The sequence below is a fragment of the Nerophis ophidion genome, linkage group LG27 (assembly GCF_033978795.1).
Source record: "Nerophis ophidion isolate RoL-2023_Sa linkage group LG27, RoL_Noph_v1.0, whole genome shotgun sequence".
NCBI classification, from domain to species: Eukaryota; Metazoa; Chordata; class Actinopteri; order Syngnathiformes; family Syngnathidae; genus Nerophis; species Nerophis ophidion.
In genome coordinates, this window is record NC_084637.1 from 28,065,603 (window position 1) to 28,091,693 (window position 26,091).

At 41.8% G+C, this 26,091-nt stretch overlaps 2 protein-coding genes across 5 annotated transcripts in view; one reads left to right on the forward strand and one right to left on the reverse strand.

Annotated features, from left to right (window-relative positions):
* LOC133544468 (gamma-aminobutyric acid receptor subunit alpha-5-like) overlaps positions 1 to 26,091 on the reverse strand; it is a 103,197-nt gene that overhangs the window by 14,348 nt on the left and 62,758 nt on the right. For 2 of the 3 annotated variants that reach the window (XM_061889815.1, XM_061889814.1), the window contains exons 8-9: positions 23,346 to 23,489; positions 1,852 to 2,004 (exon numbers count right to left, since the gene is read on the reverse strand). In XM_061889815.1, coding sequence (XP_061745799.1) covers positions 1,852 to 2,004; positions 23,346 to 23,489 — 297 coding nt within the window. The remainder of the gene's footprint in view (positions 1 to 1,851; positions 2,005 to 23,345; positions 23,490 to 26,091) is intronic. The other variant, XM_061889816.1, reaches the window with a different exon arrangement.
* The window catches only part of LOC133544467 (gamma-aminobutyric acid receptor subunit beta-3-like), a 250,825-nt gene continuing 231,860 nt past the window's right edge, over positions 7,127 to 26,091 (forward strand). The window contains exon 1 of one of the 2 annotated variants that reach the window (XM_061889810.1): positions 7,127 to 7,609. In XM_061889810.1, coding sequence (XP_061745794.1) covers positions 7,461 to 7,609 — 149 coding nt within the window. In that variant the 5' untranslated portion in view covers positions 7,127 to 7,460. The remainder of the gene's footprint in view (positions 7,610 to 26,091) is intronic. The other variant, XM_061889811.1, reaches the window with a different exon arrangement.

Consider the following 26,091-nt stretch of genomic DNA (forward strand, 5'->3'; position numbering starts at 1 on the left):
CAGAAAACCACTGTCACTAAATACAGTTGGTCGCTACATCTGTAAGTGCAAGTTAAAGCTCTACTATGCAAAGCCAAAGCCATTTATCAACAACATCCAGAAACGCCGCAGGCTTCTCTGGGCCTGAGATCATCTAAGATGGACTGATGCAAAGTGGAAAAGTATTCTGAGGTCTGACGAGTCCACATTTCAAATTGTTTTTGGAAATATTCGACATTGTGTCATCCGGACCAAAGGGGAAGCGAACCATCCAGCGGAGGAAACTCATTTCGGCCGCTTGTACCCGTGATCTTATCCTTTCGGTCATGACCCAAAGCTCATGACCATAGGTGAGGATGGGAACGTAGATCGACCGGTAAATTGAGAGCTTTGCCTTCCGGCTCAGCTCCTTCTTCACCACAACGGATCGATACATCGTCCGCATTACTGAAGACGCCGCACCGATCCGCCTGTCGATCTCACGATCCACTCTTCCCTCACTCGTGAACAAGACTCCGAGGTACTTGAACTCCTCCACTTGGGGCAGGGTCTCCTCCCCAACCCGGAGATGGCACTCCACCCTTTTCCGGGCGAGAACCATGGACACAGACTTGGAGGTGCTGATTGTCATTCCGGTCGCTTCACACTCGACTGCGAACCGATCCAGTGAGAGCTGAAGATCCCGACCAGATGAAGCCATCAGATCTTCAATTTCGACTCTTTAAAATTCAAAATTCAACCGAAAAAAAGAAGAGAAAAACTAGCTAATTCGAGTTTTTGGGAAAAAATTAAAAAAAGAATTTATGGAACATCATTAGTCATTTTTCCTGATTAAAGATTAATTTTAGAATTTTGATGCCATGTTTTAAATAGGTTAAAATCCAATCTGCACTTTGTTAGAATATATAACAAATTGGACCAAGCTATATTTCTAACTAAGTGAAGTGAATTATATTTATATAGCGCTTTTCTCTAGTGCCTCAAAGCGCTTTACATAGTGAAACCCAATATCTAAGTTACATTTTAAACCAGTGTGGGTGGCACTGGGAGCAGGTGGGTAAAGTGTCTTGCCCAAGGACACAACGGCAGTGACTAGGATGGCGGAAGCGAGAATCGAACCTGCAACCCTCAAGTTGCTGGCACGGCCACTCTACCAACCAAGACAAATCAGTATTTATTTTAGATGTTCCAGAACAAAAATTTTAAAATAAATTCAAAAAGACTTTGAAATAAGATTCAAATTTGATTGTAAAGATTTTCTAGAATTGCCAGAATAATTGAATTTTAATAATGATAAGTTTGAAGAAATATTTCACAAATATTCTTCGTCGAAAAAACAGAAGCTAAAATGAAGAATTAAATTAAAATGTATTTATTATTCTTTACAATAAAAATTAAAAAACTTGAATTTTGATTTAAACTGTCAGGAAAGAAGAGGAAGGAATTTAAAAGGTAAAAAGGTATATGTGTTTAAAAATCCTAAAATCATTTTTAAGGTTGTATTTTTTTCTCTAAAATTGTCTTTCTGAAAGTTATAAGGAGCAAAGTAAAAAAATAAATGATTTTTTTTTAACAAGTGAAGACCAAGTCTTTAAAATATTTTCTTGGATTTTCAAAGTCTATTTGAGTTTTGTCTCTCTTAGAATTAAAAATGTCGAGCAAAGCGAGACCAGCTTGCTAGTAAATAAATACAATTTAAAAAAATAGAGGCAGCTCACTGGTAAGTGCTGCTATTTGAGCTATTTTTAGAACAGGCCAGCGGGCGACTCATCTGGTCCTTACGGGCTACCTGGTGCCCGCGGGCACCGCGTTGGTGAACCCTGATCATAATAAGTCTTAACAGTTCTTAATAGTCCCTGTGTCTTCACTCACCAAACACAGTCCGTGCAGAAACAGAGTCTCTATTCAGCCAAAATGACACCTGGGACAGGATTACTGTCATGAAACATGGAATATATGTCTGGATGACAAGATATCCAAAATTCCTTTTCACGTAGAAGTGGACCGTCATCACTCTATACTGACCTGAGGGGAAACAAACAGAAAATAAGGCGGACAGGAGTGGGAAGCTGTCATGATCCGTGGTCCTGGATCATGTTTTCTTTAGTTATGTTCTGTTAGTTTTGGACTCCCTTAATTATGTATATATCATCATCTATGCATGATTCCTTAGTTCCTGCTTTTTACACTTTGGGTGTTTGTTTTGGTTACCATGGGTACTAATTGGTTTCACCTGCCTCTGATTAGTGTTCGGCACATTCACCTGCTGTTGAGCACTAATCAGAGAGCTATTTATTCACTTCATTGTTTGCTTCACGCTCATGTCAAGTACAAACCCCGTTTCCATATGAGTTGGGAAATTGTGTTCGATGTAAATATAAACGGAATACAATGATTTGCAAATCCTTTTCAACCCATATTCAGTTGAATATGCTACAAAGACAACATATTTGATGTTCAAACTGATAAACATTTTTTTTCTTGCAAATAACCATTAACTTTAGAATTTGATGCCAGCAACACATGACAAAGAAGTTGGGAAAGGTGGCAATAAATACTGATGAAGTTGAGGAATGCTCATCAAACACTTATTTGGAACATCCCACAGGTGTGCAGGCTAATTGGGAACAGGTGGGTGCCATGATTGGGTATAAAAACTGCTTCCCAAAAAATGCTCAGTCTTTCACGAGAAAGGATGGGGCGAGGTACACCCCTTTGTCCACAACTGCGTGAGCAAATAGTCAAACAGTTTAAGAACAACATTTCTCAAAGTGCAACTGCAAGAAATGTAGGGATTTCAACATCTACGGTCCATAATATCATCAAAAGGTTCAGAAAATCTGGAGAAATCACTCCACGTAAGCGGCATGGCCGGAAACCAACACTGAATGATCGTGACCTTCGATCCCTCAGACTGTATCAAAAACAGACATCAATCTCTAAAGGATATCACAACATGAGCTCAGGAACACTTCAGAAAACCACTGTCACTAAATACAGTTGGTCGCTACATCTGTAAGTGCAAGTTAAAGCTCTACTATGCAAAGCCAAAGCCATTTATCAGCAACATCCAGAAACGCCGCAGGCTTCTCTGGGCCCGAGATCATCTAAGATGGACTGATGCAGAGTGGAAAAGTATTCTGAGGTCTGACGAGTCCACATTTCAAATTGTTTTTGGAAATATTCGACATCGTGTCATCCGGACCAAAGGGGAAGCGAACCATCCAGACTGTTATCGACGCAAAGTTCCAAAGCCAGCATCTGTGATGGTATGGGGGTGCATTAGTGCCCAAGGCATGGGTAACTTACACATCTGTGAAGGCACCATTAATGCTGAAAGATACATACGGGTTTTGGAACAACATATGCTGCAATCCAAGCGCCGTCTTTTTCATGGACGCCCCTGCTTATTTCAGCAAGACAATGCCAAGTCACATTCAGCACGTGTTGCAACAGTTTGGCTTCGTAAAAAAAGAGTGTGGGTACTTTCCTGGCCCGCCTGCAGTCCGGACCTGTTTCCCATCGAAAATGTGTGGCGCATTATGATTCGTAAAATACGACAGCGGAGACCCCGGACTGTTGAACGACTGAAGCTCTACATAAAACAAGAAAGGTAAAGAATTCCACTTTCAAAGCTTCAACAATTAGTTTCCTCAGTTCCAAACGTTTATTGAGTGTTGTTAAAAGAAAATGTGATGTAACACAGTGGTGAACATGTCCTTTCCCAACTACTTTGGGATGTGTTGCAGCTATGAAATTCTAAGTTAATTATTATTTGCGAAAAAAAAAATTAAGTTTATGAGTTTGAACAGCAAATATTTTGTGTTTGTAGTGCATTCAACTGAATATGGGTTGAAAAGGATTTGCAAATCATCGTATTCCGTTTATATTTACATCCAACACAATTTCCCAACTCATATGGAAACGGGGTGTGTAAGATTTGTCTGTTCCCTAGCCTGTATCAAGTTTTAGCTTCCTGTTTGTTGGGGAAGCTTGCCTTTTTATTGTTGTGCCTGTATATTGGTAATTGGATGATTTATGAAAAAAATACATCAAGTCCTACCTTCACGCTTTCATCCGGAGTTGTCAGTTTCGCATCCCGGGAGAACAAACCTCGCATTGAGCTGCAAGGTTTGTTCTCCCGGGATGCAAAACTGACAACTCCGGACGAGAGCGTGAAGGTAGGAATTGATTGACAAAGCAGGAACTAAAGGAGTCCAAAACTAACAGAACATAACTAAACCAAACATGATCTGGACCACCGATTATGACAGAAGCCCGTCATTAAGTTCGATTTCATGTGTGTGGCATTACACTCATCGACAATTATTGCAGGAAAAAACATTACTGACTTGGAGCAAAACAAATCTGTTGCACTAACAAATAACTAAAACGTGTTTGGGATATTCCTTCTCAGACCCTGATTAATCACTTAAAATGCTATACATCTCAAGTTAAACATCAGGGCTAAGGCATACTTGCCAACCTTGAGACCTCCGAATTCGGGAGATTGGGGGTGGGGGTGAATTTCAGTGTTCATTTATTTACACATATACACAGACATAACACTCCTCTCTACTCATTGTTGTATTTGAAAGTTGCAATGCTTTGCGGCCAGTAGCACAGCCTTTGAAGGAGCATAGGTATGGGCAGCTTCTGTGAAATTTAATTTGCAGGAAAGGAGTGAGTTTAGGGTTGAATTGTCCATCCTCGTTCGATTCTCTGTCACTATCTTTTTTTGGGACATTACTACTTGCCGTAGTTTTGAAGCAATGCATGATGAGAATCTGGATGGTGTGTGTCAGTATATAAACATGCCGGATGGAATAAACACACGCTGAGAAATAGCTCCGTGCCTGCCTACTTTATGGGTTATAGATAAACCTATGGATAACGGAGACTGATATAATAGTCTCCTTCTTGTTGTGTGTGCAGTTGTGCACTGAGCTCCAAAAGCCATAGATGTTATAACGTGACTGGGCCGGCACGCTGTTTATAAGGAGGAAAAGCGGATGTGACGACAGGCTGTCCTCACTCAGGTCCGGCTGGAAATCGGGAGAAATTCGGGAGAGGCACTGGAATTCGGGAGTCTCCCGGAAAATTCGGGAAGGTTGGAAAATATGGGCTAAGGATGTTTTTCATAGAATGGATCACTAAATCTATGGCGGCATTCATTTTTTTGTGACGTGTAGTGTTGTTCACTGGCCACTAGGTGTCAGTGATGTCGCATGGGTGTGATGCCATTCTCGGGGCATTCAATCGCAACTGGACTGTTCAGTTTGTCTTAGAAAATGTTTCACCTCTCATCCAAGTAGGCTTCATCAGTTCATGTTAACGGTTATAGCGAGAGATGTGACCTCAGTATAAGTATCTAAGTCCCACCTCAAAACTCTTACGGGTCCAAGCCCTTGTGGCGACCACTCTCTATTTAAACATCTAGAATAAGGATTTTCATAGGCGTATCTAATTAGTGGAGGAGTTCAAGTAACTCGGAGTCTTGTTCACAAGTTAGGGAAGAGTGGATCGTGAGATCGACAGGCGGATAGGTGCGGCGTCTTCAGTAATGCGGACGCTGTATCGATCCGTTGTGGTGAAGAAGGAGCTGAGCCGGAAGGCAAAGCTCTCAATTTACCGGTCGATCTACGTTCCCATCCTCACCTAAGGTCATTAGCTTTGGGTTATGACCGAAAGGACTAGATCACGGGTACAAGCGGCCGAAATGAGTTTCCTCCGCAGGGTGGCGGGGCTCTCCCTTAGAGATAGGGTGAGAAGCTCTGCCATCCGGGAGGAGCTCAAAAAAAGCCGCTGCTCCTCCACATAGAGAGGAGCCAGATGAGGTGGTTCGGGCATCTGGTCATGATGGCACCCGAACATCTCCCTAAGAGGGTGTTTCGGGCACGTCTGACCGGTAGGAGGCCACAGGGAAGACCCAGGACATGTTGGGGAAAACTATGTCTCAAAAAGAAAGGACCAGTAGTTGACTGTAATCACAGGTGTTAGCACAGCCCACATTGAGGTCGGGAAAAGAAAGGACCCGTAGTTGACTGTATTCACAGGTGTTAGCACAGCCCAAAGTTAGGTTGGGAAAAGAAAGGACCCGTAGTTGACTGTATTCACAGGTGTTAGCACAGCCCACATTGAGGTCGGGAAAAGAAAGGACCCGTAGTTGACTGTATTCACAGGTGTTAGCACAGCCCACAGTGAGGTCGGGAAAAGAGAGGACCAGTAGTTGACTGTATTCACACGTGTTAGCACAGCCCAAAGTGAGGTTGGGAAAACAAAGGACCAGTAGTTGACTGTATTCACAGGTGTTAGCACAGCCCACAGTGAGGTCGGGAAAAGAGAGGACCAGTCGTTGACTGTATTCGCAGGTGTTAGCACAGCCCACAGTGAGGTCGGGAAAAGAGAGGACCAGTAGTTGACTGTATTCACAGGTGTTAGCACAGCCCACAGGGAGATCAGGATGAAGTGAACAATACTTATTAGTGTGAAATGAAGTATATGAATAATTAATGTGATGAAAGAAAGGCACGGAGCGCAAGTAATCATTATGAGGACGTGATAATAGGCTCGCACCTTCTATTTTGGCAGAGTTGGTCGACGCCGGCGGCAAAACGGAATTGGGCAGAATTTGAGTGGGCGTGTGTGTTTGGGAGGGCGGGGTTTGCAATTTTCATTTAAACAAGTGAAGATTGCATTTGAGGCTTAAAAAAAGTACTTGCCAAGAGCCGTTTCCGATTGCGGGCAATGTTCAACTATGAAAGATCCAATGACTACACACAACACACACTAAGACCCAACACAAACAGCTCTCAAGCACACTCTTTTTAAACACACACACACACACACACACACACACACACACACACACTAATACGCAAGGCTTTCTCCGGGCAAAATCGGATTTTTGAACCTCGCTAATCCCCGGTTACAATCTGCATCCTGCCATCAGTAAGCGCGGCACTGACGGGGGAGGGGGGGGGGGGGGCATCCTGTCCCGGGATCCGCCGAGACTTAACGGCCCGCCCACTCGGCCGTGCCACCCCAACCCACACTAAACCCCAGATGAAGCATGATCTCCGCGCGGTGACGGCCCACGCACGCCTCGGCACACACTCCAACTGCCACAGAGAGCGACACTTGTCTCAACTAATCACCCAGCGGGATGGAAGGGGGCTAGGTGGGAGGGGCGGGGGACGGCAGATCTATTTTTTTTTTTTAAATCAATTTTATGTTTTTTTAATTTGCGAGGAGGACTTGTGAAAAATGCACTGTTGGATAAGCTAGAATACATTTCGCAGGCCGCCATCTGCCATGACTCGATCTGCAGATCCCCAACACCGCCGGTCCGTTGACCTCGTTCCCAGCACTTTTTGACGCCCTCATGACTCCATACCGCCTGGCGTTGAGTAACCCGGTCAACTTCCTTTTGCTGCGGTAGGGGCCGCGGACCTGGGACTCCCCAGAGTCAAGTTTGATGCATGGATCCCAGCAGGACTGGGAACAGAAGCATGAGGAGGAACATGTTCCTCTGGTGGATCTTACCGCTTATTCCCCAAGGATTTGTTCGCCAAGTCCGAGGAGAACTTCCTTTTATGCCGGGAAACAACGCTGCCATGCTGGTCAACTGGTGAGTAGGATCTTCTTGACGCACTCGACTTTCAAAAGAACCCTTGCATCTAATTTTGGAGATGTGGTGAAGGTATATTTAAGGAACATCTGAGAAACAAGCAGCCATGTCCTCAAGAAAGTTGTATGCTAATCTCCGCCTTCAGTTACTTAAATTGGATCCTTGACTAACCGTGCTAATAAAAGATACCCAGCCTGCTATTTTTAGCCCCTTACCTCATTGCACAGGTTTCTGTATCTACCAAGAAGGTTGGAAGGTACCACACTCTGGCGAAGTTCACCAACAACCCATTTGCACATTGAGCATGGAATATTCTGAAAAGATCTGAAACATGGGCACATCTTGGACGTTCTGGAGCCACTAGGGACCCTTACTGATGAGTCCTTTTTGGGAGAACCTCGGACCTTAGGTTAGATCCTCTACATATTCTAAACCACAGTCAACACACTTCTTTGTGGACTAGATTGTACGTTTTGGTGCATACATTTTGCTCCACTGTGACATTTTTGACCCACATTTTGAGTATGTCTGACAATTTTTTTGTTGTTGTGGACGTTCCCTAAGACCAGTGTTTGTTAGCTATAGGCCGTGGGCCATGTTTGGGCTGCGAGCGTCTCCTAGAAGGCTGCCGGTTTCTTAGCCGTAGTCTCTGAGAGCCGCCGCGGTTCTCAGTTGTAATTCCTTTTTCCATCACTTGTGGCAGTAATGACAATATGTAACAGAAAAAGTCTGAACAAAGTTTCTTAAGCGCAAAAAATATGACTAAAGTGGTGAAGCTGTTTTTTCATCTGCACTTTAACTCTATTGACAGTGTTTTTAAAAAACACACATTATTATTGGCATTTATTCATTTAGTTAGAGTTTATATAACCATCCATCCATCCATCCATTTCTTACCGCTTGTCCCTTTTGTGGTCGCAACTAATCATTTTTGATCAGTTTTTAGACCCTTCTTTTGCAGTACATTTTTGTAATCAGCCGGTCCTCAGCCTTAGCAATAATCTTTGTTATTCATATCATTTGACAAGGTTAACTGGTTAGATGTAATTATTGAATACGATCAAATTCAAGGGTAAGATTAGTATCCATCCATCCATTTCCTACCCCTTTTTGGAGTCTAATTCTGTGTTATTTTGTTTTATTTTCCTTAGGGAACTCTCTATCTACTATCTATGTAATACTTTAAGTGGGTCATGGGACCCTCTGTAATTAAAAAGTTGGGCCCCTAGGTCAAAAGAGGTTAAGAAGCCCTGCCTTAAACCCCAACTCCTCGATCTTATCGGCCACGCCATCAGCCACAGAAAATTTCTCACAAAATGATCAGAATTTCTCTCTAAAAATGTACACTGTTGAGATACGGCCGTATGAGTTGGATCCCAAATCTGATCCAGAAGTAGAGGCTGGACAGACTTAGATTTCTGAAAAATAGAGGTTAATTCAAGACGTCTATGAGTCATCATAGGTCTCTTTAACGTAGTAATTGAGGCTTTGTATGTACAAACAGAATAATGCTAAATGTGCTTGTAAACCTGAAAAAGTATCTGGATGGGATTCTTAGGTTTGTCCAGAAATTACATCCTTGAAGGGGGCAAACGTTTTGGATTCATTGACAGTATCTTTAAAATCAGAAATGCATGCTCATAGCTCATTTCGATGAAACCCACAGCATAACTCCAGGATATGTCATGCTTTTCAACAGGCAAGTGTGGGGGAGCACAATTAGTTGCTCCAATGAGCAGGGAAGTCAGTCAAATTTTTAAGACCATGTAAAGTACTTGCAAAATAAACACATTTATCCGCGTACGAGATAATGACACAATCTTTTAAAACATGATTAAGAATTTGGATTAACAGAAAATTGTCATTGTTTTCCAATGTTTCAAGTACGGCTGCCTTTGCAAACCAAATTTGAGATTAGAGACAAACCACAGAATATGAATTTTGGATTGTTTCAGTATTATATTCAATGTAAGGAATGGGAAATATGACCTGATGTCTGTACTGCGATATATATTGCAGTCTCTTGAGATAACGATATCATAAGAGAAGCATTTATATAGCGGGTTACAAAGGCTCCTAATATATGTGCTGACATATGCAAGAAAATATGGTATTATTTTCCTTAAAATATTATTAACCTAGTTGCAAATTTACTGTTAATATCTGGTTGTAACATGTTTCTATCTACAAACCCCGTTTCCATATGAGTCGGGAAATTGTGTTAGATGTAAATATAAACGGAATACAATGATTTGCAAATCATTTTCAACCCATATTCAGTTGAATATGCTACAAAGACAACATATTTGATGTTCAAACTGATAAATATTTTTTTGTGCGCAAATAATCATTAACTTTAGAATTTTATGCCAGCAACATGTGAAAGAGAAGTTGGGAAAGGTGGCAATAAATACTGATAAAGTTGAGGAATGCTCATCAAACACTTATTTGGAACATCCCAGGGGTGTGCGGGCGAATTGGGAACAGGTGGGTGCCATGATTGGGTATAAAAACAGCTTCCCAAAAAATGCTCAGTCTTTCACAAGAAAGGATGGGGCGAGGTACACCCCTTTGTCCACAACTGCGTGAGCAAATAGTCAAACAGTTTAAGAACAATGTTTCTCAAAGTGCAATTGCAAGAAATTTAGGGATTACATCTACAGTCCATAATATCATCAAAAGGTTCAGAGAATCTGGAGAAATCACTCCACGTAAGCGGCATGGCCGGAAACCAACATTGAATAACCGTGACCTTCGATTCTTCAGACGGCACTGTATCAAAAACCGACATCAATCTCGAAAGGATATCACCACATGGGCTCAGGAACATTTCAGAAAACCACTGTCACTAAATACAGTTCGTCGCTACATCTGTAAGTGCAAGTTAAAGCTCTACTATGCAAAGCGAAAGCCATTTATCAACAACATCCAAAAACACCGCAGGCTTCTCTGGGCCCAAGATCATCTAAGATGGACTGATGCAAAGTGGAAAAGTGTTCTGTGGTCTGACGAGTCCACATTTCAAATTGTTTTTGGAAATATTAGACATCGTGTCATCAGGACCAAAGGGGAAGCGAACCATCCAGACTTTTATCGACGCAAAGTTCAAAAGCCAGCATCTGTGATGGTATGGGGGTGCATTAGTGCCCAAGGCATGGGTAACTTACACATCTGTGAAGGCACCATTAATGCTGATGGGTACATACAGGTTTTGGAACAACATGTGCTGCCATCTAAGGGGCGTCTTTTTTATGGACGCCCCTGCTTATTTCAGCAAGACAATGCTAAGCAACATTCAGCACGTGTTACAACAGTGTGGCTTCGTAAAAAAAAAAGAGCGTGGGGACTTTCCTGGCCCGCCTGCAGTCCAGACCTGTCGCCCATCGAAAATGTGTGCTGCATTATGAAGCGTAAAATACGACAGCGGAGACCCCGGACTGTTGAACGACTGAAGCTCTACATAAAACAAGAATGGGAAAGATTTCCACTTTCAAAGCTTCAACAATTAGTTTCCTCAGTTCCCAAACATTTATTGAGTGTTAGCTGAGATAGGTGCCAGCGCCCCCCGCGACCCCGAAAGGGAATAAGCGGTAGAAGATGGATGGATGGATGGATGTTAAAAGAAAACGTGATGTAACACCGTGGTGAACATGCCCTTTCCCAACTACTTTGGCACGTGTTGCAGCCATGAAATTTTTATTTAATTATTATTTGCAAAAAATATAGTTTATGAGTTTGAACATCAAATATGTTGTCTTTGTAGTGCATTCAATTGAATATGGGTTGAAAATGATTTGCAAATCATTGTATTCTGTTTTTATTTACATCAAACACAATTTCCCAACTCATATGGAAACAGGTTTTGTAATTATTTTAAGGTATTTTTGGCCATTATTGAGGTTAGCTGATTTTACTTGTTTTGGAAAGTCTTGACAAGCTAAATTTTCTTGTTGTATTGGCAGATAATTTTGCCTCGTTCAAGGAAAAATCCCCTCATTTTTGTATATACTTTTTTCTTGTGTTTGAACACCGAGTTTTTGCAGTGCACGTGACCCCCCTCAAACGACGTCCCCGCCTATTGGTGATGCAGCGCGTCAGTGAACGAGGTTTTGTTAAATGAAAAAAAAAAAAAAAAAAAAAAAAAAAAAGCCGGGGGAAATCCATGCTTTTAATAATGACACTACTAGAAACTGGATGGACGTGTATTACAGTTCCATTTTACATAAGAGTATTAAGCAGATGCCTTTCAATGACCCCCGCACCACCGCACCACCGCCCCACCCCTTTCTCCCGCCGACCCTCCACGTGTCACAGCTGGCCGTCCAATCCCAACACGGCTCGTTTCCTTCCCAGCGTCTCTTGAGTAGACGACAAACATTCTAGACATGGGAGGACGTCAAATCGTACAAGCGCCAGTCCGGAACCAAACCAGACTTTGCAAGAACGTCTGCCCTCAATTTTACAGATGTTCCCGTAAGCCAGGGGGTGTCCAAAGTGCGACCCGGGGGCCATTTGTAATTTTCTAACGGCCCTTAGCACATGCTAAAAATACGGTTAAAAAATTTAATAACAGAAAAAGTGGTATAAAAGAGTAAACAGGTGAAATGTGACAAGAAAATATTGCAATGTTTACTCTAATAACACAAAGTTGCAATGCAGGCTGTTATTTTCTTTAAAAAAAAATAAATTAATCAAAATCAATGTCAATATTCCACTTTGAGATATTTTTTGGGGAAAATATTGCATATTTTGTGTTTTCCATATAAAAAACTAAGTTGTTGTTTTTTCTAAAGAAGGGCCTAATAAGAACACACAAAAAACATAAACAACAATCAATCACTCAATCAATCAATGTTTACTTATATAGCCCTAAATCACTAGTGTCTCAAAGGGCTGCACAAACCACCACGACATCCTCGGTACGCCCACATAAGGGCAAGGAAAACTCACACCCAGTGGGACATCGGTGACAATAATGACCCAGTGGGACGTCGGTGATAATGATGACTATGAGAACCTTAGAGAGGAGGAAAGCAATGGATGTCGAGCGCTTGGGATGGTTTCCTGCTGGCTCCGCTGTGAACGGGACTCTCGCGACTGTGTTGGATCCATTGTGGATTGAACTTTCACAGTATCATGTTAGACCCGCTCGACATAAAAGTTATAATTGACGGATGGATCTGAAGTTGATCTCAAGACGATTGTGTTTAAAGTAAACAGTAAAAAAAAAAACTATGTTTTTTATTTTTAATAAGTAGGACCCTTTTGGATCCCCAATAATTTTAGTGTGATTTTTTGTGTGTGTCATTGCTAAAAAAAATAATAACAAATTGAAATGAATGATGTTATGTGTTGACATTTTTAAGGCTCCAATTATTCTATAATCTCAAATATTCCACTTTAAAATTCTATTGGGGGAAACTATTGCATATTGTGTTTTTTTCCATAACAAAACAGGGTTTTCTTTGAGAAAAAGGGCATACAACTTAAATGTTTAAAAATGTTATGTTGACGGATAGACCTAATGTTGATCTAGAGATTTAAACCTTAAATAACAATAATAAAAAATAATGACACATTTTAAACATTTTTTTGACCAAAATCCTTTGGGGTCCCTGGGATCAAGCCTGATTAGAGGCTGTTGCGTTGTGACCAGTTCTTCCTCCCAGGGAATTTAAACGACTGGTCACTCCCAAGTTCTTTCGATGACACATAAGCTGGTTTTAAATGAATCCTGAGACAGAGTAGCTTATCTTGATATTTTATTACCAAAGCTTTGGGAGACCAAATCTATGCACGACACATTCAAATCGCATCGCCCTAGTTCAGGGGTAGGGAACCTATGGCTCTAGAGCCAGATGTGGCTCTTTTGATGACTACATCTGGCTCTCAGATAAATCTTAGCTGACATTGCTTAACACGATAAGTAGTGAATAATTCCGCTGGTAATCACAGTGTCAAAAATAAAGTTCAAAACATAAAACATTTTCATGCATTTTAATCCATCCATCCGGTTTCTACCGCACCAGTTCAAGAAGTAGCATTAATGGTAAGAAGTATTTTATTTATTGTTGTTTAGCTTCAGAATAACAATGTTATTAAAAATAATAAGAGACTTATTATCCTCTAAAAATGTAAGTCTTACTTAAAAATGCACGCAATTAGTTGGATTCAGTCTTAAAAAAATATATATGGCTCTCACCGAAATACTTATTAAAATATTTGGCTTGTTTGGCTCTCTCAGCCAAAAAGGTTCCCGACCCCTGCCCTAGTTGATCTAACATTCAAACGGGAAGAGACTACTTCTTGATTCCGCGAACAGCCCTCACCCTCCACAGATGGGACATACCGGTTCCTTGTTCAACTATCCATCCATCCATCCATTTTCTACCGCTTATTCCCTTTCGGGGTCGCTGGCGCCGATCTCAGCTACAATCGGGCGGAGGGCGGGGTACACCCTGGACAAGTCGCCACCTCATCGCAGGGCCAACACAGATAGACAGACAACATTCACACTCACATTCACACACTAGGGCCAATTTAGTGTTGCCAATCAACCTATCCCCATAAAGATAAGATATTTAGGGAGCACTCCAACTTCCTACATTCCAAAGCTTCAAGGTTAACACACACGCCGTTTAGAATCGAATAGAATAGAATAGAAAGTACTTTATTGATCCCTGGGGATCAATAAAATACTTGCGGACGAACAGAAAGAGAACAAATGGAAAAACACTAGCTGTTTCAAATATGACTAGAGAAAGAGATAACTCTTAAATAAGGATATAAGTAGATATCTATCTCCGCCAAGGCCTAAATGTATATTTTTACACATACATTGTATTGGTTTTTGAAATAAAAACATCAACATTTGTGCGCGGCCCTCAGTGGAAAAAGTTTGGAGACCCCTGCCGTAAGCGCTGTCTTTAAGATGAAGCTGGAGGGCACCACGCACACATGCAAGACCAGCCAACCAATTAAAAATAAAAAGTGACGTCATCTTCTTATGCAAAGGCTCCTGGGCGCGGTTGGATGGTGGCCGTAGGGGCGGGGATGGGTGGGTGTTGCTTGGGGATTAACCCAAGGTTTCTCTCTGGTTCAGTGTGTGTGTGTGTGTGTGTGTGTGTGTGTGTGTGTGTGTGTGTGTGTGTGGAGGCTCACGCCAGGGATAAGTGTTGTTTTACAAGGCTGCCCAGGCCCCGTAGACAGCTGGTTGTGTGAGGGATAGGCTACTCTCCCACGTACTGGCCCGCGCTCATTGACGCTGATCCCCGATAATGTCTCCCACATTTACTCCGGGCCTCACACGCTCACTACTCCTCTTTTTCTTAATCTCGAATTACTCACATCACATTATCACGTATTACTGATGCCGCACTATGTACGTCTCTCAGCAGGTGAAGAATGAAAGTTAAGTGAGGATGATGGACGGTGTGTTTACGGAATAGCGGCTCTCCATCATCTGCCCTCTGACCCCATTAGACGCCGCGACCACAGGATTTTGTTTGGCCGACAAACACACACAAACACACAAACACACACACACACACTATTTCTGGTAGAGCCGTAACAACAGTATTAATTACATGCGCTTTTATATTTGTACCAAAAAAAACAAAAAAACTTTTTCGGAATGTAATTACAGACTTTTGGATGGAAATGTTGCCGGCTTAACCTTTGACCGACAAAAAAAAAAAAAAAAAAAAGTAATCCCCTCATTTCAAGGGTCGCTTACCGGAAGCTTCCAAGTAAAAACAGAATCGGTTCATTTGGATCAAAGGTGTTCAAAGTAGTGTTGTAATGATACCAATATTTTGTTACCAGTACCGGTGCTAAAATTATTTTGGTATTTTTCTAAATAAAGGGCACCACCAAAAAAGTGCATTATTGGCTTTATTTAAACAACAAATCTAGGGTACATTAAAAATATGTGTATTATTGCAGTTAAGTCCTTAAATTAAAAAAAGTGAACCTGCAAGACAATCCATCCATCCATCCATTTTCTACCGCTTATTCCCTTTCGGGGTCGCGGGGGGCGCTGGCGCCTATCTCAGCTACAATCGGGCGGAAGGCGGGGTACACCCTGGACAAGTCGCCACCTCATCACAGGGCCAACACAGATAGACAGACAACATTCACACTCACATTCACACACTAGGGCCAATTTAGTGTTGCCAATCAACCTATTCCCAGGTAGACAAGACAACTTGTCTTTTAAAAGTAAGTAAACAAACTAAGGCTCCTAATTAGCCTGCTGACATATGCAGTAGCATATTGTGTCTGTGGAGAGGGGGAGCCGGCGAACGAGCAGCGGGAAAGGGCACGCTGGAGCCCGGCCCAAAATGGCGGCAAGGAGGAGGAGACGACAACTGAGCGGAGAGGCGGGGCATGCCAGGAACGATGCTACAAACGAGATCAGGTGCGTGGCTCGCACACCGGGACACAATTAACGTATCTCCTCTCAGCGTATAAAAGGGGAGAAGGAGGAAATAAGAAGGAGAGCCCGCAACAGCGACTGAAGAGCAAGAGCGACAGTACGCAAGACGGCGACGACGAAGACGCGGCCGACTAAAAGAGCGACACGTAGGAGCGAGCAGCGTGAGCGACGACGGCACGAAAGACTTCCTTTATTTGAAAAAATAAACGAGAGACAAACCTGCAAAAGCAATGTCCTTCCTTGATGGTCCTGGGAACCCGCACGACGACAGCGAGCGACTGTCACATTTGGGGCCCAACCCGGAAGGACCATCGGAGGTGAGGGAGGACGATTTCCTCTGAGCTCTAATCGGCGCGTTCACCGAGGTGGCGGCAGGCAGCCGGCAGCGGCTCGAGGAGTCCCGCCAACAATTGCGGCTCCTGCAGGTACTGGCGGACCAGGTGGGGGGAGGCGGCGAGTGCCACCTCCAAAAGAATAAAGCAGAAGAACAGGATGATGATGAAGAAGAAAAAGAATGTGATGATGATGAAGAAAAAGAATGTGATGATGAAGAAAAAGAAAATGATGATGAAGAAGAAGAGCATGATGAAGAAGAACATGATGATGACGAAGGAAAAGAAGACAAAGGAAAAGACGAAGAAGACAAAAAACACAAAGACAAAGAAAAGAATGAAGAAAAAGACAAAGAAAAGGTTAAAGAGGACAAAGAAAAAGTAAAAAAGAACGGAGAAAAGGACAAAGAAGAAAAAGACAAGGAAAAAGGCAAAGACTGTCACACCTATGGATCATGTTTTGTTTTGTCATGTTATGTTTTTGATTTTGGACATTCAGTCACGTTTTGCACTTCCTGGTTTGGTTTGTTTCCATGCCAACGTATTAGTTCCCACCTTGTCCCACACCTGTTCCTGATTTATCACAGCCAGTATTTAAGTCATTTTCTTTCTGTTCATCATCCTGGGATCTTCACACTCGCACGCACCCTACCCATGCTGTTCAAACCTTCACGTCCTCGTCCACAGTTCCATGCTGTGTAGTTTTGTGTATTTATGCCACAGTGCTAGTTTTGTTTATAGTTTATTATATTCATGCCATCGTGCTGTTTCTGTTCATAGTTCATTCATGCCAATCGAGAAAGTGTTTTTGTTTCCTGTTTATATTTTGTAGCCAAGTTTTATACCTCCTTGTGAGCGCCCTTAGTTTGTTTATTTTTTATTATAGTTTTGAATAAACAACTATGTACTCACGTCCACGCGTCGCTCGTGTTGATCCTCATCTGCATCGAAGAAACAATCCTCGTCCTAGCCATGTTGTGACAAAGACAAGGAAGAAGACACAGACCAAAAAGAAGAACAAGGAGAAAATGAAGAGAAGACCAGGGACACAGGTGGCCGTGACAGTAATTTCCCGCCCCTTTAAAAAAAGGAGGGGGGAGTAGGCTCAGCCGGCGATGGAGGTATGTTGAGAGGCGGAGCCGGTGAACGAGCAGCGGGGCAGAGCACGCTGGAGCCCGGCCCAAAATGGCGGCAACGAGAAGGAGACGACGACCGAGCGTAGAGGGGGGGCATGCCGGGAGTGACGCTACAAGCGAGATCAGGTGCGCGGCTCGCACACCGGGAGACAATTAATGTATCTCCTCTCAGCGTATAAAAGGGGAGAAGGAGGAGACAACAGGGGAGAAGGAGGTGGAGAGCCCGCAACAGCGACTGAAGAGCAAGAGCGACAGAACGCAAGGCGGCGACGACTATAAGAGCGACACGGAGGAGCGAGCAGCGTGAGCGACGACGTCGCGAAAGACTTCCTTTATTTGAAAAAATAAACGAGAGTCAAACCTGCAAAAGATATGTCCTTCCTTGATGGTCCTGGGAACCCGCACGACGACAGCGAGCCACTGTCATAGTGTCATTTATCATTCAATTATTTTGTCAACATTATTAAGGACAAGTGGTAGAAAATGATTTAATAATCTACTTGTTCATTTACTGTTAATATCTGCTTACTTTCACTTTTAACAAGTTCGATCTACACTTCTGTTAAAATGTAATAATGAATTATTCTTCTGTTGTTTGGATGCTGTACATTATTTTTGAATAACCTCAAAGAACCCAAAAATACCTTAAAATAAGAATATTCTCACTCGTAACAAGTGTACTACAATATGAGTACGTGTTTTCTATTGTTTCATTGAAAATAAAACAGCAAACTCCATTTGGCTGTCATGCTTGAAATAAGAAATTATTGCTTTAAAGTAGTTTTAAACTTGTGAGTGTTGATGACACAGCTTTGGAAAAAGTTGATATTCTAGTTTCAAGCATGTTTTACTCAATATAGGTCATCAAATCTCAGCAACAAGCTGTAATATCTTACTGACACAGAAACCCTTAAAACAAGTAAAACACTAACATAAAATCTGCTTAGTGAGAAGAATGATCTTATCAGACAGGAAATAAGCAATAATCACCCTTATTTGAGATATTTAATCTTACTTAGATTTCAGTTTTTGCAGTGTTGACACAATTTTGTCTCATATTAAAAACAGATGACAGCCAAGTCAGTTCGAGATGCTACCTCAGTAGAAGCATTTAAGTCTCACCTTAAAACTCATCTGTATACTCTAGCCTTTAAATAGACCTCCTTTTTAGACCAGTTGATCTGCCGCTTCTTTTCTTTCTCCTATGTCCCCCCCTCCCTTGTGGAGGGGGTCCGGTCCGATGACCATGGATGAAGTACTGGCTGTCCAGAGTCGAGACCCAGGATGGACCGCTCGTCGGGACCCAGGATGGACCGCTCGCCTGTATCGGTTGGGGACGTCTCTACGCTGCTGATCCGCTTGAGATGGTTTCCTGTGGACGGGACTCTCGCTGCTGTCTTGAATCCGCTTGAACTGAACTCTCGCGGCTGTGTTGGAGCCACTATGGATTGAACTTTCACAGTATCATGTTAGACCCGCTCGACATCCATTGCTTTCGGTCCCCTAGGGAGGGGGGGTTGCCCACATCTGAGGTCCTCTCCAAGGTTTCTCATAGTCAGCATTGTCACTGGCGTCCCACTGGATGTGAATTCTCCCTGCCCACTGGGTGTGAGTTTTCCTTGCCCTTTTGTGGGTTCTTCCGAGGATGTTGTAGTCGTAATGATTTGTGCAGTCCTTTGAGACATTTGTGATTTGGGGCTATATAAATAAACATTGATTGATTGATTGAAATGGACTTTGCTGTTTTATTTTCAATGAAACAATAGAAAATAGGTACTCATGTCGTAGTGCAGTTGTTATTTGTGAGAGTATACCATATTTTTCGGATTATAAATCGCAGTTTTTTTCATATACTCCGGAGCGACTTATGTGTGAAATTTTTAACACATTACCGTAAAATATCAAATAATATTATTTAGCTCATTCGCGGACGAGACGAAGAAAATGTCAGCAATCCTCACACATGTCAACCAATAAGAATTCGGCGGGGGCGGGCCATGGCGGAAGTGAATTGTGGGTCATGGAATGCTAACTGCTATATGCTATATGCTACTGCCGTAGCTATTAAAATGGATCATTTCATCGTTGGCGGTAACTTATAAAAACTGAGAAGGGCTGAAAAAAAAATGGCACCGAAAAGGAAATCATGTACTGCAGATTACAAGCTGGACGTAGTGAAATATGCAGCAGAAAACGACAAGACTTCAAGTACCTAGGAGTCTTGTTCACGAGTGAGGGAAGAGTGGATCGTAAGATCGACAGGCGGATCGGTGCGGCGTCTTCAGTAATGCGGACGTTGTACCGATCCGTTGTGGTGAAGAAGGAGCTGAGCCGGAAGGCAAAGCTCTCAATTTACCGGTCGATCTACGTTCCCATCCTCACCTATGGTCATGAGCTTTGGGTCATGACCGAAAGGACTAGATCACGGGTACAAGCGGCCGAAATGAGTTTCCTCCGCTGGATGGTTCGCTTCCCCTTTGGCGCGGATGACACGATGTCGAATATTTCCAAAAACAATTTGAAATGTGGACTCGTCAGACCTCAGAATACTTTTCCACTCTGCATCAGTCCATCTTAGATGATCTCGGGCCCAGAGAAGCCTGCGGCGTTTCTGGATGTTGTTGATAAATGGCTTTGGCTTTGCATAGTAGAGCTTTAACTTGCACTTACAGATGTAGCGACCAACTGTACTTAGTGACAGTGGTTTTCTGAACTGTTCCTGAGCCCATGTGGTGATATCCTTTAGAGATTGATGTCAGAGATAGGGTGAGAAGCTCTGTCATTTGGGGGAAGCTCAACGTAAAGCCACTGCTCCTCCACATCGAGAGGGCCAGATGAAGGGATTCGGGCATCTGGTCGGGATGCCACCCGAACGCCTCCCTAGGGAGGTGTTTAGGGCACGTCCAACCGGTAGGAGGCCACGAGGAAGACCCAGGACACGTTGGGAAGACTATGTCTCCCGGCTGGCCTGGGAACGCCTCGGGATCCCCCGGGAAGAGCTAGACGAAGTGGCTGGGGAAAGGGAAGTCTGGGTTTCCCTGCTTAGGCTGTTGCCCCCGCGACCCGACCTCGGATAAGCGGAAGAAGATGGATGAAAACGACAAGAGGAAGCGGCACATACCTTTGGACTGGGCAGAGTTGTTCAGAAGCGACTGGGATTTATCGATTAGGAGTGACGGATTGTTTGGTAAAGGTATAGCATGTTCTATATGTTATAGTTATTTGAATGACTCTTACCATAATATGTTACGTAAACATACCAGGCACCTTCTCAGTTGGTTATTTATGCCTCATATAACGTACACTTATTCAGCCTGTTGTTCACTATTCTTTATTTATTTTAAATTGCCTTTCAAATGTCTATTATTGGTGTTGGATTTTATCAAAGAAATTTCCCCCCAAAAATGCGACTTATACTCCAGTGCGACGTTTATATATTTTTTCCTTCTTTATTATGCATTTTCGGCCGGTGCGACTTATACTCTGGAGCGACTTATACTCTGGAGCGACTTATACTTTGAAAAATACGGTACTTATTTTAAGGTATTTTTAGGTTCACTGAAGTTAGCTAATTTGACTTGTTTTGGAAATTCTTGACAAGCCAAATATTCTTGTTCTACTGGCAGATAATTTTGCTTGGTTCAAATAAAATACCCTTCACTTTTGTATTTTTTTTTCTTGTTTTTGAACAGACTTTTGCAGTGATATGTGTAAACATACATACATATATATATGTATGTATATATATATATATATATATATATATATATACATATATATATGTATATTAGGGCTGTGAATCTTTGGGTGTCCCACGATTCGATTCAATATCGATTCTTGGGGTCACGATTCGATAATATATCGATTTTTTTCGATTCGATTCTCGATTCAAAAACGATATTTTTCCGATTCAAAACGATTCTGTATTCATTCAATACATAGGATTTCAGCAGGATCTACCCCAGTCTGCTGACATGCTAGCAGAGTAGTAGATTAAAAAAAAAAAAAAGCGTATATATTTGTGACGGACAATGTTTTATCAACTGATTGCAATAATGTAAAGTTGTTTTAACTATTAAACGAACCAAAAATATGACTTATTTTATCTTTGTGAAAACATTGGACACAGTGTGTTGTCAAGCTTATGAGATGCAATGCAAGTGTAAGTTCTTTTTTATTATTTTTATAAATGTCTAATGATAATGTCAATGAGGGATTTTTAATTACTGCTATGCTGAAATTATAACTAATATTGATACTGTTGTTGATAATAATTTTTGTTTCATTACTTTTGGTTTGTTCTGTGTCGTGTTTGTGTCTCCTCTCAATTGCTCTGTTTATTGCAGTTCTGAGTGTTGCTGGGTCAGGTTCGGTTTTGGAATTGGATTGCATTGTTATGGTATTGCTGTATAGTGGTTTGTTGGATTGATTAAAAAATAAAAAAATAGAAAATCGATTTTTTAAAAATGAGAATCGATTCTGAATCGCACAACGTAAACGATTCGATTTGTATTCGAATCGATTTTTTCCCACACCCCTAATATATAAATATATATGTAGGTGTGGGAAAGATCACAATACTACTTCATCTCTACAGAACTGTTTCATGAGGGGTTCCCTCAATCATCAGGAGATTTCTTTCCCACACCTACATATTGCGCTCTACCACGGTATCGAGCACTATTCTCTGGATAATCCAATCAAGACATATATATATATACAAAAACCACAAGACTACTTCATCTCTACAGACCTGTTTCTTGAGGGGTTCCCTCAATCGTCAGGAGAAAAAAAATTAAAAAACTCCTGACGATTGAGGGAACCCCTCATGAAACAGTTCTGTAGAGATGAAGTCGTCTTGTGATTTTACCCATACATACATATATTGCGCTCTACCACGGTATCGAGCACTATTCTCTGGATAATCTAATTAAGACACATATATATATATATATATATATATGTCTTGATTGGATTATCCAGAGAATAGGAGGGTGCTTACAGACATCAGTCGTTTACCAAGCAAAGGTAATACGCAAGGACATTAACACATCCGACACGTACGTAGGATTAACCGAAGGAGCGTTCAAAACAAGATGGAATAATCACAACGCCTCCTTTAGAAACCAGACTTTGCGGAATTCTACAGAACTCAGCAAACACATTTGGAACCTCAAAGACAATAATGTTGAATATTCAATAACATGGCAAATTCTTGCATCCAGCACACCTTACAACAGTGGTAATAAAAGATGCAACCTATGCTTAAAAGAGAAACTGTTTATTATATATCATCCAGATCTATCATCCCTCAACAAGCGCAGCGAAATCATTTCAACATGCCGCCACAGACGGAAACACCTCCTAGGTAACACATGAGCCAATCACCACACCCTACGCCTGCCTGTACCCACCCACTCTGTGTCCTATATAAACCATTGTATGTGAACGCTTCCATTAAAATCTCCTGATGATTGAGGGAACCCCTCATGAAACAGTTCTGTAGAGATGAAGTAGTCTTGTGATTTTTCCCACACCTACATATATATATATATATATATATATATATATATTTATATATATATATATATATATATATATATATATATATATATATATATATATACACAGGATATATTAAGGGTGTAACGATCGATCGATATATCGATTTATTTTCTTAAATTTCAAGCATATCGATCTGTGCTCAGCAAGTTTGCCTTCCAAGTGTTAGGTATCAATTTTTTCAACCCAATGTCCCGCCTGAGTAAGAAAGTTTGTACTACTGTGTGTACTGTAAATACAAAAAGTTGCGTTCATTTCCACACACCGACCTCGGCTTGTGTGTATGTCCATTGTGCCGACTGTCTGTGACATCAGGGAGTACTGGTTGAGTCTCGAACCGTCCTCTGCCACCACTACGGACGTGTAAGCAGGTGGAGTCCATGTGTAAACCACCTCGGATACCGGATATGCATCTGACAAAAAAAAAAAAAGAAAGAGGGAGGAGAATGATTGAATGTTTTCTAGCTACTGTAATACGACATGAATGTTTTCAACATGAAGGGGGAGCGTCAACAAAGTATTTTCTATGCAGCTTTTGATTAGAACACAACTTTGCTTGTACACGCGTGCAGATATTTGAGTGTGTTCTTGTTCAAATCACTCATCTGGGTCAGGGGTGACAGTCTGTCAGTCGGAGCCAGACCAAGTCAGATTAACCTTCATGTGTTGCATCACTCGAGTGATGAAAAAAAAGCCCGCCCCGCGATTTCATCTTGCATCAACAAATGAAGTCGATCCCTTATTTACGCCTTTGGTGCGATACAGCAACGCAGCCGTCGGACGTGTTCTGATATGCTTTCAGTGTGCATTCAGTCCATGGGCAACAGGTAGCCCATCTAATGGGGAAAAACTAATTTAGCATGAGACTTTGGAAAATGTTCACAATTCAGTATCCCACAAGGAACAATAGGCGAGAGTTATTTTACTTTATTCAGGCCTTCCAGGAACTGATGACGCCAATTCGGGCAAACTCAACAAATCCCTGCCAAATATGCCTTGCAACTTTGTCCAATGCTCGCAACTTCCCCACATTCAGCTTAAAACTTGTATCACAACAAGAGATGTCCGATAATGGCTTTTTTTTTGCCAATATCCAATATTGTCCAACTCCTAATTACCGATTCCGATATCAACCGATACCGATATATGCAGTTTTGGAATTAACACATTTTTATGCCTAATTCTGTTGTGATGCATTAAACAATGTAACAAGGTTTTCCCAAATAAATCCACTCAATTTATTTGAGTTGATAAAGTGCATTATTTTCTTTTAACATGCCTCAAAACAGCATCTTAGAATTTGGTATATATATATATATATATATATATATATATATATATATATATATATATATATATATATATATATATATATATATATATATATATATATATATATATATATATATATATATATATATATATATATATATATAGGGCTTCACGGTGGCAGAGGGGTTAGTGCGTCTGCCTCACAATAAGAAGGTCCTGCAGTCCTGGGTTCGAATCCAGGCTCGGGATCTTTCTGTGTGGAGTTTGCATGTTCTCCCCGTGAATGCGTGGGTTCCCTCCGGGTACTCCGGCTTCCTCCCACTTCCAAAGACATGCACCTGGGGATAAGTTGATTGGCAACACTAAATTGGACCTAGTGTGTGAATGTGAGTGTGAATGTTGTCTGTCTATCTGTGTTGGCCCTGCGATGAGGTGGCGACTTGTCCAGGGTGTACCCCGCTTTCCGCCCGATTGTAGCTGAGATAGGCGCCAGCGCCCCCCGCGACCCCGAAAGGGAATAAGCGGTAGAAAATGGATGGATGGATATATATATATACACATATATATACATACAGGGTATGTATATATATACATACATATATGTATACATACATATATGTATACATATACACACATACATATACATACTTACATATATACATACACACACACACACACAAATAAATATATATATATATATATATATATATATACATAAATAAAATAAATACTTGACTTTCAGTGTTCATTTATTTACACATATACACACACATAACACCCATCTACTCATTGTTGAGTTAAGGGTTGAATTGCCCATCCTTGTTCTATTTTCTGTCACTATTTTTCTAACCATATGCATGTACAGTAGATGGCAGTATTGTCCTGCTTAAGAGTGTCCCAACCTTGCTGTTTACGGCGGACGAACTGCTTTACGGTAGACTAAAATGTGACTGCTGTTGTTGTGTGTTGTTACCGGGCTGGGAGGACGTTAATGAAACTGCCTAACAATAAACCCACATGAGAAACCAGGAACTGGCCCTCGATCATTCTACAGTTATAACGTCATTGGGCAGACACGTTGTTTATATGGTGGGAAAGCGGACGTGAAAACGCGGACTTGAAAACAGGCTGTTCTTAATCAGGTCCGCATGGAGCTGGAGGGGGCGTGGCCTCCACCTCCGCCTGAATTTAGGGAGATTTTCGGGAGAAAATTTGTCCCGGGAGGTTTTCGGGAGAGGCGCTGAATTTCGGGAATCTCCCAGAAAATCCGGGAGGGTTGGCAAGTACTGTATGGGCGGGTTTGTGGGGTGCAGGGTTGAGGTGGAGGGGAGGGGATAGCGGGGGGTGCATATTGTAGCGTGCCGGAAGAGTTAGTGCTGCAAGGTGTTTTGGGTATTTGTTCTGACGTGTTTATGTTGTGTTACGGTGCGGATCTTCTCCCGAAATGTGTCATGTTCTGTGGTCTGGATTTTGTTTGGTTTTGCTCTGTTCAGTTTTAGACTCCATTAGTTCCTGTTTTTGTGCACCCTTGTTTGTTTTAGTTTCCATGACGACTCATTAGTTTCACCTGCCTCATTTGTTTGGACTCACGCACCTGTGGCTAATCAGAGACTATTATTTAAGCCTGTCATTGTCAGTTAGTCTACCTGGCGACATTGATGTTCATTTCTTTTTCATAGTTCATGCTGTTCTGCTCATGTCACAGTAAGTGTTGTTTGTTTTATGTTCATAGTTTACGTTAAA